The 14,388-nt window shown below is 38.5% G+C and overlaps 3 protein-coding genes across 3 annotated transcripts in view; 1 reads left to right on the top strand and 2 right to left on the bottom strand.

Annotated features, from left to right (window-relative positions):
• Positions 1–192: 192 nt before the first annotated feature.
• On the bottom strand, positions 193–7,089 carry LOC310945212 (pyroglutamyl-peptidase 1-like). The gene is made up of 5 exons (XM_083911239.1): positions 6,960–7,089; positions 5,149–5,201; positions 4,141–4,257; positions 3,638–3,870; positions 193–2,476 (listed from the first exon to the last, which is right to left on the bottom strand). The coding sequence occupies exons 1-5, from the start codon at positions 6,991–6,993 to the stop codon at positions 2,281–2,283; spliced, it is 633 nt and encodes a 210-aa protein (XP_083767365.1). The 5' UTR covers positions 6,994–7,089; the 3' UTR covers positions 193–2,280.
• A 1,627-nt stretch (positions 7,090–8,716) lies between these two features.
• On the top strand, positions 8,717–11,503 carry lsm4 (LSM4 homolog, U6 small nuclear RNA and mRNA degradation associated). The gene is made up of 5 exons (XM_083940522.1): positions 8,717–8,800; positions 9,190–9,231; positions 9,680–9,778; positions 10,017–10,197; positions 10,661–11,503. The coding sequence occupies exons 1-5, from the start codon at positions 8,798–8,800 to the stop codon at positions 10,774–10,776; spliced, it is 441 nt and encodes a 146-aa protein (XP_083796648.1). The 5' UTR covers positions 8,717–8,797; the 3' UTR covers positions 10,777–11,503.
• A 1,297-nt stretch (positions 11,504–12,800) lies between these two features.
• Positions 12,801–14,388, bottom strand: part of LOC310945371 (E3 ubiquitin-protein ligase rnf213-alpha-like) — a 42,046-nt gene continuing 40,458 nt past the window's right edge. The window contains exons 62-64 of the mRNA XM_083911452.1: positions 13,941–14,030; positions 13,528–13,706; positions 12,801–13,364 (exon numbers count right to left, since the gene is read on the bottom strand). Coding sequence (XP_083767578.1) covers positions 13,208–13,364; positions 13,528–13,706; positions 13,941–14,030 — 426 coding nt within the window. The 3' untranslated portion in view covers positions 12,801–13,207. The remainder of the gene's footprint in view (positions 13,365–13,527; positions 13,707–13,940; positions 14,031–14,388) is intronic.

The raw sequence follows: 14,388 nt of genomic DNA, 5'->3' as shown, positions 1-14,388 counted from the left end.
ATTACATAAAAAAAATACTTCTGCTTTTCGTGTTGCAAAATTGTAGGAGTGCAGATGTCCGGTCACTTATTTACTCAATGCCAGCTATAACTAATGTGTAGTGTAAAAAACAGAGTTGCAATAATAGACAGAAAGACTGTTAATCTTTTAATTTTATTTATTTCAAAGCCTTTCCTTTTAAAAGCCAATATTACTTATTGTAACAAGTGCTTTGTTAATGTCAGAAGCGGAAGAAGACACCTGTCAGATGATTCTCCCGAAACAGAGAAACACAATAGATCACAGAGCCATAATGTTATTGTACAACAGAGCACACACCAAGATAAAAAAGTATTTTTGAGGTAGCCACATATCTGACTGGACAGCATCAGTAATATATCTTTGAAGTGACCCACTGAGTATTTTTAAGGCCTTTTTATAACACACACGAACAACAGAAGGCACAGGGTCAGAGGTCTAGTCATACGTAAACTTGAGGCTTTTCACTTTTGTGAGCTTTTTTACATTTTTTTTTCATAAATGGTGCAGCTCCTCCACATCCTCTCACTTCTCAGCGCTCACAAAGCCACAGAGTAAAATATCAGCACCAGCAAACTCTGAACTAAAACCTGCCCATCATTTCAACGAGTCCATAAGAGAGTTTTAAAACCACACAACTAAAATCTAAGTAGAATAAAAGATAAAAAAGGAATTCTGAGAAGAAGTTCAGTTCTGTGCAGCTCAGCGCTCCAGGATGCTACTCTGCAGCATAAACCTTGATGCGGTTGAAACACACTGTTAAAGATAATGCCAATTTATGCTCAGACTCACTGGCACCAACTTACTTAACTAAAACGTTTAATTAAAAACTCTATGAAAGGTCATGAGACCACTACTGCTGCAACACTAAGCACAGTGTTAGTTTCCCAAGACCAGCTAAGACAGTTTACAGCAGTCAAATCGCTTTTCTGGGTCGCTGAAGCAGAACGCTCAGTGCTACAACGTGTACGAAAATTGGTCAAACTGAAGCTTTGTTTGGTGACATCCATGAAAAATCCAGTAAAGCCATAAAACAGAACATTTACATCATCAAAAACACGGTGACAGGATCCGCTGCAGTTTGTTGAACAGATCAGAACAAACTAGGAAAATAATGCAAAATTCACCTGTAAAGCAAACCTCACCATGCATAATTATAATTATTAGGCAAAGATTAAAACAAATGGATGTGTGTATGTCTGGAAAGCTACATATTTAAAGTTAAAGTGACTGAAAATAAAAATACCAAATGGCTAAAATCGCTGTCCATATTCCAGATTAAGTAAAAATGAAAAAACAAAAATAAAGAAAGTGCTACAGAAATAAAATTCAAGGCCCAACTCTGACTGAACTGAGAGTCCAACTTCATCAAATCAAATCCTCGGGTAGAATAAGCAGCTATATCCGATTCAATGAAGGGGACAACAGAAAGCTTTCATCAAGGAATACAAATGAAGGCTGCACATTAAAGAAAAATGTTTTGCAAGTGTGTTCTTGAAATGTTGCAACTGCAGGTATTCTACACAGTTTAAGATAAAAAAGTATCTCATCATATTAAAGGGAAAAATATCTGCTATTCGTTCGATTCAAAGAATATTAATGGATACTAGATTGTGTACTATATTTTGCACACCCTTCAAAGCACAGCTCCCTCAGAGGAAACTGTTTAACTCAATCTGAACATTTCTGTGGTAATAATCACAATGCTCATTCATTTCTCAAATAACTGTGCAGCCATAATACAGATCTGATAAACATACAACTGAATCACCGAACTTGAGATCTGGAAAAATAACATTGCACAGCCTGGGGGCCAGATCTCAGTGGGGTGGATTTGGGGGTTTTCTGTCAGAATTGGGCAGACAAAACTGTGGGGAAAATGAGCTGGAACCAACCTGTTCCCTGATTTAAATAACCTTTGTAAAAGAAGGCAAAATTACAACTTCTTATAAAGAAAAAGGACTCAAGAAATAATTCATCATCAAGTGTGAAACAGCACAGTTAGGCTTGAGACTCCCGTTTTTATCTTCTCACCATCGGGAGACATTAAAACATAACAGGGCTGAAAAAAACATGAAGCAAAAACCCTAAGACAAAGAGAAACAAACGCTGGAAAGATGCGTTACACTGACGTTTTCATTTTGTCCAAGTAAAGACAACAATAAAAAAAGAAGAAATAAGAAGAAGTTTGGCTACTTGTGGTCAAGTGCAATTTCTCTTGTGGTGAGGACAGGAGAAGGCTGGTCGGCATCTGGAGGTCACTTAGTGGAAGTGCTGCTGGCAGTGGATTTTCTCTTCTGCCTGGTCCAGAAGCTCCAGCATCTCCTGGATGATGGCCTTCAGTGCACGGCCCAGGTCTTCCCCGCTGTAAGGCTTTCCAAGAGGAGGCACATGAACGAAGGCAGAGCGACCGTGGCTCAGGTACAGAGACGTGTAGTAGGTGAAATCACATAGATACCTGTCAGGGAAGAAAGCACCGCATCAAATGACTGTGAGAATTATTACCATCAGATGAGAGAAACCTTCCCCTAATGGCATTGTTACTAAAGCTTAAACAATGGCTTACCAGAGGCCCCATTTACACCTGCAATAAAATGCGTCTCATCTCCAGATTGAACTTAGATGTGATTTAATAACATTTACACCTGGTATTATTATTATTAAAATGTGTCTCCAGTGTCCACATTGAGATCTGATCGCTCTGTCCAGCTCAAACGCCAAACCGTCTCCTCCTGCTGCAGCTGTCGGTTGTGAGGTGGCTGTCTGGCTGCTGTTTCTGTATCGAGGAGCCGCATCGTCGTCTGCAACCACATTAGCCCGGACAGACAGACATGCTGTCGGGGCCTGCCGTTTGAAATTCCGTTTTGGGACGTTTTGGAGGGGCATCGTCCCCCAGCAAGGTCAGCTCTCACCTCAGCAACCAGCACTGACACCGCACCAGACTGGACTGTGACTCTTTTTATTTATTTTTTTATTTCTGGACCTTTTTCTTACTGCATGTAAATGTTTTTTTGTGCTGGTGTGACATTTGCCTTTACACTTGTGTTCAATCTGATCTGTGTTAAGATCACAATCTGTCATCAATGCATTTTGGGTGCATTTACACCTGTACTTTTATGTGGTCAAGCACTATGCAATTACAATCTGACCACCAAAAACGCATTTTAATGCCAGGTGTAAACGGTGTCAGATACATACGTTTTAAGCACATTTGTCGACCAGTAAGTCACAAGAAAGTCTAATACGGAAATGCCAGAAATAAACTGTGTTGACAATTGATTAGATACCGAGACAAAACTAATGTGGAAACAAATTTCCTTCTTGGGGGAACAATAAAGTCTAATGCAGTCTAATACAACAGCCCTGCACTAAATCCTCCCTTCATGAAGTACTCCCTACCTTTACCCCAGACTTTGTTGCACACAGTTTCACTTCTGATGTCTGTCAAACTGAATGCACATTGGCAAACTAAACCCCCTGCTAATGCAGAAAGTAAATATTATGTACGGCTGAATTGTGTGTTTAACAAAGGGACGCGAGTGTGTTTTATATAATGTCTGTATCCCTCAGGACCCAGAGTTGTGAGGCTGAATCTTAAAAAAACAAAGTCAATGATTACCTTCCAGCATCTTTGGAGACAGACACAGCTACTCCTAGCCCCGAGGAGGTCACTCTCTTACAGACTGATTCCATGTCTATAACGGAGTTGATGCAGTCCGGGCCACCCACAATGCAACACTGCGTATCAGGACAGAAGCTGCTGTTGTCCAGGCCCTTGTAGCCATGATTTCTGCCACATTTCTCCAATGTGACGGTGGTGGCCATACCTGAGACTCCAACATGAACTACCAACTGGAAAATGCAACAACAATAGTAACAAAAAAAACACAATTCAGAAAATATTCAAAGCACAAATGAATCACTAGTGTGTCCGTTTGGGACATGCCCATTCAGAAAATGCTGATTCTTTAGCTCCTGGTATGGCTGCTAGCAGCATTGTCAGGGCATTTACATTAGACCTAAACCTTTGGCAATAAAACCAGAGCTAACCTGGAACTGAGGTTGCAGTAATGCACCTTTAAAAATGGAATAATGCAGAGAGGTCACACTATGTTCTCTTACCAGCGGATGATACTTCTTCCATAATGAAGGAACCAAACTCTGGACAGTCTGGTACTCTACAGGAACCTCGGACACATGCAAGTCCACTTCCCTTTCCAACCCGAGCTTCTTCAGTTCCTGTCAGGACAAACAATAAGTAAAATGTAGTTTGCAGTACTTGTCTTTCATTATGCACAATCATTTCACTAAAAAAAGTTGTTTCTGATTCTGACTCTGATTGATAAAAAAAACAAGTATTCAGAAACAGTGATTACGTACAATTTGAAAATCGAGCAGGTAAATGTCTTTTTTGTGTTGTAATTGCAATACTCAACCTTCTACATATATAAAGAAATAAAAATGCAATCATACATATTGTAAGTAAGATAAATCTGTGTCATATTCACAGCCAGTGGACGGACACCTCCCCCAGCCTCCCTGCAGGACAAACAGCCCTGGACACTGACCCCCACTTGTATTGAATAGAGGCTCGTTTGACCACGTCTGTGACCTCGCCACAAAGCGGCCTTTTGTTTGTCTTTAATATCCTTATCAAGTGCGTCTAGACACCCTGACATCCAGCGTCATCCCCCACATGCATGTGTTCCCTGCAGGACACAGAGAGCCTCTGACACGCTGCTGCATAGTGTGAAGCCGGCCGGTAACTACCGGAACATCACGTAACCACCACAAAAACAGGCTCAACATGAGAAAACCATTTTGAAAAAGTCACGTTTGCTTATTTTATCACATTTAATAACAACTCAACATAAGGACTATTTATGCATCAGTGATGTTTTTGTCCAGAATGAATATAAAGCATTTTGGAAAAGCTTAAGGACTTGTTTTGCTACAAGTTATAAAGGCTAAACAAGTAAATTGTTTAAAGAAATGTTATTTAATTACAAATGTATCAGTGACAACAGTCCGGTTTTAACCTATGAACCTACTCAGTGATTGCTGTTTGATAAACTTTAACACTAAAGGAAAATAATAATGTTAAAACAGCAGAAGAGGAGTAAAACACACCTGTACTGCTACCCAGCTGGCGTTGACTGTGTGCTCTCCAAATGGCCCGAAACCTGAAAAAACACAAACATTATTTTTCGTTATTGTATTATGTTCACAAATTTGTTGGCTTCCTACACATAATGGCAAACAGAAATGAGATTCAGCCATGTACTCTTTATTTTTCCAACATGAACAGAGTGCAGTTTTATTTCATTACGGATCACATACACATTATATTAACATAATAACAACAACATTAAATGCAAAAACATTTTATTCTGGATAAGCAGATATTGAATGTGATGTAACTTTCAAAAGGCTAAGTGTTACTGTACCTTCTGTGTTGTTCCAATTCATTGAGATCATTTTTAATGTTTTATGTTCTGATTGTTGTGATTGCTTTGCTGATATTTGCTGCTGTTTTCAGAAACATAAACACACCTATAAAACCAATTTAAATGTCTACAGGGCTGCAGCATGCTGCTTTCCTTAAATTACCAAATTAAAATCAACCACTACCCTAAAAGTCCCTCTGTGGACATTCACTCAGGCTTGTTTATGTAGGGATCTATAACTGGTCCTCTTCCAACACCCTTCCAAGGGTCAGTGGGTCCCTGGGGGCTGGGCGGAGGGGGATCTGTCTGTCTGACAGGCTGCTGAAAAGGAGCAGAGCGAGGGGCCAGCAGCTGCCAGCCGGCCCACTATTGTGAAGGTGCTGTTCCCAGGCAATCTACACGTCTAGTATCAGCTGGGACTGTGAGCTGCTGCGCCCCTTTGTGTCTGAAAAGTCCCTGCTTCTGTAATCCTCCACAGATTCAACGTACAAGACTGCGTGGTTGTGCATCTAGGAAATATTATATTCAAGTGGCTGGAAGCGTTGTCTTGTTTTGGGTGAAAACAATGCTGAGACTTATGATATAAACATATTATGTAAACAGTACTTGAGATTTTTCTCATTTATTTAATAATGTTTCCTAAAATGAAACATAAAAACAGCTTCTATGACCGATTGGTCTATATAACAGTTCTATAGAAAATGCAAAGAAGTGTGATTAAATCAGAAATAAGAGCTTCCATACAGAAACCAGTGCAATACTGGGGGACACCACCATCTACGTTATTGTTTGTGATAAAGTCATTTACTTTTTGTATCCACTTTTGCTCAGCTCTGTTGACACCATGGCTGCACAGAGGCCTGATGTTGAGAACAATCCAACTATTGTCAAACTCACAATAAAAACCCATAAAGAAACACTCAGGCACTTATTTCAGTCAGTCACATTTAATACAAAATCCCTCCCTAAGATGCTCCAAATTCTAAATATTAGAGCAAAGGGTAATATCCAGAAGAATCTGCTAATTCCTGGTTGCTTTGCCTGTTTATTATTTCTGGAACACAAATAGTTTCGTGACAGTTAATAACTATAGCTTTGATATAATGATACATTTCTTATCTCATTATTAACGTGTTCAGCAAATACTCACATTACACAAGAGCAAGCTCTCTAACGATCTTACATGTATACTGAATGATGTTTTAGATGTTTGCCGGGGCCTTTAAAGAAAGGCTGAAAACAGCAAACCGGTCGTTTACCTTCACATTTCAGTTTGCAGTTTGTTAGTAGCACTAATTATATGTGTAAATAATAACCCAATTCCACTACTAGGTTGTTATCATTACAACTGTGTAGAAACGCAGCGGAGTGCAGGGGTAACAGCCTGACGCCATTAACGTTAGCAGCTGTCATCTGCACAACTTTTGCTCCACTTCCCCCTGATGTCCAGTCTGCACACAGAGGCAACAACAGCGGCGGAGTAAAGAGACCAACCTGTAACGACCACAGTCCGTCTGCTGTTGTCCATCTCCCGTCCTGTTGCAGAGGGTCCTCCGCCTTGTTTCTCGGTGTTTTTTCTGTTGAACCAGGGCCGTGAAGAGAGTCGACACCCTCCACAGCTGACGGCTCCGTCTGCACAGACACAAATAACACCGGGCCGCCTCACTGCAGGCTGTGCGCGACGTGACGTGATTGCGTCATTAACGCGACGCTGATCGGCTTCGTTCTTCTTCCCTTTACCGATGAAGCTGCTTCAGGACGGCTGGTCGTGCAAGCCGCTCTCTTTTCCAGTGTAATGTTATCTCTGGTTCTCCTGCATTGTTTTACTGGAATAGTCCAGACAATACTTTATATTGGGAAACAATCTGGTCTCTCCCTCAAAATGTTTTTGTGGTTAAAAAGGTGAAATAAGTGTCTTTTAAAATGATTAATCGGTGTTACCCGGTTAAATCCTTCTTTATCAAATTCACTTATGTTTATCTGGAGCTGAAGTGTGCCTTTTTATTAATCTTTTATGGAAATGTGAATATACCCGTAAACTGTGGAGAGATATTTGTAGATTCATTTCAGATATTATCTGCTGTGATTTTGATTTTGCAAAATGTCCTTTTTGGCTTTTTTAAAGAGTGACTCTCCAGCTGAAAAAGAATAGTTTTTAATTAATCTAATTTTAATTCTTGCTAAATTTACATCCACAAGTTTAAATTTGCCAAAGTAAACCCATTTTTTTGTGTTGTATCAAAACTACAAATATGTGCTCCCACTTTAATATCTTTAATTCAATTTTCATTGCTCCTGTCACCTGGTGTATTTTACTTTTCCCCCCTCTTAAATTATTATTATTATTATTATTATTATTATTATTATTATTTTATCTCTATTTATGTATGTATTTATTTTGTTGTTACGTCTATGTGTTATCCAGGTGTTATTAATGTGATGCTCGTCATATGGTTTGATGCACTGTTAGTGTATTTTGTAAGTCAATAATGAAGTAGGGGCGATGTGCAACTTGAATTACACAATACTAAGATATTACAATGATCATTATTGATATATTCATATATTTATTCATCATATGTTAATGTTACACATACATTGAAAAGGCACATTGAATCCTTCAGCTCAATTTTATCTGTGCATGATGGCTACCTTAGTGGCTACCTTAGTGGCTACCATGCCATTAATTCAGTACGCCTGTACGACCCCTGCAGTAACTCTGAGGACCCTCTGTTGAAGACCTTTTTTTTTACTTTTTAGAAAAAGTACAAAACATGGCCACAGTTAGAGTATATTGATACATCGTATAAATGGTATAATTGGCACAACGACATTAAAATCAATACAGGATTCAGAATAGATTACAGAGGAAGTGATATTGACAATAATATAGAGTAAAAATAGTATGAAAAAAAGAATAAATAATAAATTAAATTTAAGCAAAACATTGAACATACAAGGGGAAATAAAGTTTTTAGGTTTTTTTAAAGAATGTCATACAGTGTTTGTGATTTTCCTCCATTTACCAAGTATAAAGATTTCACATATATTTTAAATTAATTCAGGAAAAATAAATAAATTCGGGGATGGTTTCAGTATTACGAAGAACGTTTCCACACATACAGTCGCCCCTATGTCGAAGATCTCTGACCTAGTGGAAATGATGCATGTCTGCAGTGCCCGTCCTTGCCTGGAGGGGGCAGCATCTTATAATAGAGCCGTGGTGACGCGCCGCAGCGCCGGAAACTCTCTAGAGGAAGACGAAGAAGAGCAGGAGGTGGTAAAGTCGTGTCAGTGAAGAAGACAGAAAACCACACAGATAAACCCTCATAATGGTGCGTATTTAACTGCGGTGCTCAGGTCAAAGGTTGGCAGTCGTGTTTCATGTTTTCTGCCGCCCGCCTGCTGCTCTGCTAAGTTTACTGTAGGCAGCAGTAGCTCACGGTGATGCTCCGTGTGCTAAGCTAAGGTAGCTAACGTCATTGTAAACACGTTCAACATTAATGACGCGCGGTGACTTAACATGAGGCTACAGGAAACATCTCTATCATGCTGAAGTAGTGATATAAGCCCAAACCCACCATTAAAACAGCGAATAACTGCCCTAGTTAACAGTGCGCCAGGCAACTTAAAGCTGTAACGTTATTCCCGGCGGTCACGTTTACTCAGCTAACTGAATAATGGCGGTTGCAGGTTAATGAGCTGTTTTCTGTCATTTTTGCAGCTTCCTCTCTCTCTGCTGAAGACTGCCCAGAACCATCCTATGGTAAAGAGACACCTTCTGCTGTTAATTATTATAAGTAAAGTTTATATTAAGGGATCTGATGCTTGCAGATTAAAAGCAGTCACAATCATCTAAAGTATCTTATTACTGCTAATTTACTTTACTACTTTAAGGTTGTTTACCTGCATTGTGGCAGATCTTAACACATCTGCCTCGACTGACTTAACTTACTGTATAATATATGTTTTATTTTAAGGTTAAACAAGTTTAATATGATTTTAATGACTAATTTTCAAATTGCAATAGCTGAAGTCAGATAAGTTTGTTTTTTTCCTTTTGTTGTCATTTGCAATCTGTGTGGCCTATCATTGCTGTGTCTTCTGTTCTGGGCGATACCATGAGAAAACTTGTGCTCCAGCTTCTGTCGTCCACCTTGCACTGTGTCGTCAAGACTCTAAAGCACCTCTTGTTGCGTCCTTTCTCTCCTCAGCTGGTGGAGCTGAAGAATGGAGAGACATACAACGGTCACCTGGTCAGCTGTGACAACTGGATGAACATCAACCTGAGAGAGGTCATCTGCACCTCAAGGGTAATGCTGCGCTCAGGTCTCACTAAAACTCTAGATAGACTACTTCTTACAGTGGGGAAGGACTAGAAGACATCTCTGTGGTGTTTACATGTGGCCTTAGCTAAAGGTGTCAGCGTTGTCTGCACTCCACTGTAGATCTTTGACATACTGAAAAGGTGTTGAATGAAGCTTGTTGTGCCCACCCATTGTCAGAAAGTGATGATTAGGATAAAGTGACAATTTCACTCTACTCTAACAGGATGGAGATAAGTTCTGGAGGATGCCTGAGTGCTACATCAGAGGAAGCACCATCAAGTACCTGCGAATCCCTGATGAGATCATCGACATGGTGAAGGAGGAGGTTGTGTCGAAGGGTCGCGGACGTGGAGGCGCCCAGCAGAACAAACAGCAGGGCAAAGGAAGAGGGGGAGCTGGCCGAGGTGAGTGGAAGCACTCCCTGCTGATCAGACAGACTGCTGCAGAGGAGTGTGTTTGTGCTCCTGTCATATTATGGAAATTGGCATCGAGGCTATTGGTTGTTGTCAAATTCCTCTCTATTATAAAGTCGATATACTTTAAGGAGCGTCAAGGGTTTTGCCCAAAACATTTGTAAGATCTTCTTTTTTGGAGCGCGATTTTTCACGTTAGCACCTTGTTCAGTTAACAAAATAACAGATGTTTCTCTTTTAGGATTTTTTCCCTCTCGTTTATGATACTTATTTTTTTCCTATTGTGTATATACCTTGTATTCAAAATGTCTGTTTCTCACTTTTACATGTTGTCGTCTATGTGTGGTGCACAGTGGCTCTGTGGGAGCACCCTTAATTTCCTTGTACTCTACCTTGTGCAATGACAATAAAGGCTATCTTAACTTATCTTATATTTTCTTATTTCTCTCTGTAGGTTTGTTTGGTGGTCGTGGAAGAGGAATGACTGGTCCTGGTCGGGGCCAGCAGCAGCAGATGCAGCAGCAGGACAAGAAACCGGGCAAACCACAGGGAATGAAGAACCAGCACTGACGGAAAATGTCCCGCCATCAACAACACATCCTCTTATTCAGAGCGATTTCTCCTTCACTACATGAAGATACAATGAAGCCTCTGGTGTTTCCCTCTGCTGTGATGTTTGTCAGGACTATCCATTGCAGAAATCACACCGGGAGACGTTAAGAGAAGCTGTGCTTTTGCACTGAATTTTGTTTTTTAGCATCTGTAAGTTGGTATCAACATTTTATTTAGTATGACCATATACCAGTGTATCTGTCTGAGCTGACCGCATCCTCCTTTGGTAACAATTTATAATGTCATTACAACTTTGCAAGAACATTTTCTATAATAAATGACTTAATATTATCCAAAACAGTTGGTACACTGGAATATGGTTTTAAGTTTTAGTTCTTTGTCAACTGGTCTCTTCAGGTGTAGTTTTCATGGTAAACCAACTACCCAGCCCCAACTGTTATATTTTTTTTACTTGCTCTTTTTTGTGTTGTGACGTCCAATCCCAGCAGGTGGACCATTAGACTGGCAGTCGAGGAGAAGGAGATTCAGTCCCTGGAAACTAACACTTTTGTTAAAGCATTTGTAAGATGACACATGATGATCATTAGGATTTCCTTTAAAAAAATTCTCATTCTTAGGTCTGAAGTGGATAAGTCCAAATGTGTGTCAGCTTAGTTGGGTTTCATTTTATTTTTGTAAAAAAGACGATGTTGTAATTTATCTACATGAGAATAAAACAACTTTTGTTAAAGCGCTCGTACTTATTTATTAGTGTTTTTTCCTGCTGTTTTATCTGTTAGTCAAAAGAATCTAAAGTCAAATCACAATATTTTAACACTTGTTCACTTCCCTTTAGATGAGTGTGTCCCTTACAGTATAGATGTTACAACTGTTGGTTTATGTCCAGGTTTAGGAGAAAATAGGTTCTACACTAGAAAAGAGCAAACTATCAACAAGATGCGTTAAAATGTTTTCTAATAAAAAAAAATATTGATGTCCAAGGCTTGAACCTGCTTTTAGTTCTTCTGTGTGCTTTTGGCATTGTGGGGAAGCTTCTGTAGGAAATCTGCCAAAGCAGCACCACAGACCTGTAGGAGAGGAAGACCATAGAGTTGAGGCGGGAGGGACGCAGAATGCATGAGCCAAAGAGGAAAGGATGACGTCCATAACAAAAGAGCAAAACTGGAATGAATAAAAAAAGGTGTATGTGGACGATTTGCTGTATAATATGGACAAAAGTTAAAAACCCATGGAAATTTGAAGTCACGCCAGTTCTTGTTCAAAGAAAGGTGTGTAACTTAAATAGGACCTAAACCAAGCATTATTTATTTTTGAAATTGATATTAGCGCTTTGAAAAAACACATTAGCATATACACCTGACAAAACTTGTTACCAATTCCAAAATTCTCTTTAACCAAACGACCATAATATATTAACAAAAAAAAACCCCACACTGACATTTTATCTATGATGAAGTCTCAGGCTACACATGTATGTTTCAATTGATTTATTGATTTTTTTTTTACACAATATAATCATTTCCAAATGTAATAATCACTGTTTTAGAAAATAGAAATATGATCATTTTCTGCTTGCACGTTTACAAATGTAAAAGGTTACTTTCTTTTCACAGTTTATATATAAAGGTATCAATATGTAAGTAGACATTGTACATTGTCCACTTTGGGATCTGGAACCTTGTGACACATCATTTATTATTTGACATTTTAAAAAGTTGTTGTTTCATTAATACAATTTTAAGTTTTATAGAGTTTGGAGATGTTTTGTTTTCCCATTTCGTAATTTCTGGAAAATATCAGTGAACAGAAACATCCCAGCTGCTACACACCCTCAGATAAATCGAATAAATCCAACGAACACTCTCCAATTCCACACAAGCCTTCAGCAATATGAACAAAATGTGTACGAAAAATAAAATGCAAAATGTCTGAATTAGTTTATTGTACCACCATGCAGATTCAGTACACTAATTCTAAGATTCTGGTGGTCAATAGTAAAATAAATCTAAAAATGTGAAGAGTATTCCTGAAAAAAACAACAAACAGTTACATAGTATATACTTGTCAAAGTCATACAACAAATTATTTCAGTAGATCCTCAGATTTTCTTCAAATGAGGCTCAGACAGTAATTCTTCAAATCATTTCTAATATAGTTACAAAAGGCATTAAATGAGCAGCTGGCTCATGATAACACTCAAATTGTGTGTTCAAGGCAACGTTAATCAAGTTTTAATCAGTTTTGGTATACTTCATTGTTTGAATAGTCTTAAGGTAACTTCTTTACTCTTTCATACATAATTATGACAGGAAATCAATAAAATCAGAAACAAACACAAGAGGAAAATCAAACTTCTTTGGTTTTGAGAATGCATGATTGGTGAGCAATGAACCTGATAAACTCAAATCTCTCTAAAAAAGTATGCATTTCATCGCTCTGACATCCAGTCCTGTTTGGATGTGACGGCACATTTCCAAGTATCCACAATCTGGGACAGCAGCAGATTTTCTGGAAATTGTTCCTCCACACAAAGCGGCACCTGCACTTCTTTGCGGTCCATGTAGGCGCACACCGTCTCTTTCACACTGACAAGAAGGAAAAGATGTGCATGATAACAACCATTGTTGCATACAGAGGGGCTAATGACAGAAAATGAACCACATGAACAACTTTAACTTCAGCAGCAGTGTCATTGCTGTTTTTCCTGATTTCCCTCTTTTATGTTTTCCATTACATTAAAAGCTTTACCTCCAGAATGGTCTGTAGTCAGCGGTGGCCCCCAGGCGGCCCAGTCTCAACAGGAGGAACTCGTGCATCTCAAGCAGCCACTGGTCCATGTTTCCCCCGGACAAGAAGCCTTTCAACTCAGTCTTGTCTTTCTCTGTCAGCGGCATCAGGTACTCAGATGGATACCCTGAAAAGGGCTCCTTTTTATAGAAACATGGAGTGAGGTATTTTATGAGTGTTAATTTATGGTGTACAGTCTGAGGAAAATGTTTTGTTTCAAGTATACACTGAAAAGAATATATTAATAAAAACTGGTGTAGTGCACTGAAATATTATTATATTGGGACGTAAAAGCATAAGGCATGATATCAATAGACAAGTCTTATTGTGATTTTCTACAATGGTTACGTTTAACCTTCCAAAGCAACAAATACCCTTTTGAGACGCAGCAGGTTTTCAGATTTGAGGGCGGAGAGGAGCTGCCACAGAGAAACACAGTGGCTGAGGCTGCATCTGCCCAGAGCCTGAAGAAAACAACACAGCAGAGTAAAGAGTCGGTCACACAACATGAATTTATTTATATATATATATATATATATATATATATATATATATATATATATATATATATATATATATACGTATATATATATATATATATATATACATATATATATATATATATATATATGTATATATATATATATATATATATATATATATATATATATATATATACATATATATATATATATATATATATATATGTATATATATATATATATCATTATTTTACTTTAACCCACAGTTTATATTTCTTTAGTTACTGGGTTTTGAGGATATAATTAAGAAGATTTATGATGATATATTTTTGGGAAGCTT

The sequence above is a fragment of the Echiichthys vipera genome (assembly GCF_963691815.1).
Source record: "Echiichthys vipera genome assembly, chromosome: 3".
NCBI lineage: Eukaryota > Metazoa > Chordata > Actinopteri > Perciformes > Trachinidae > Echiichthys > Echiichthys vipera.
This window is presented reverse-complemented; position numbering and strand designations above follow the sequence as displayed.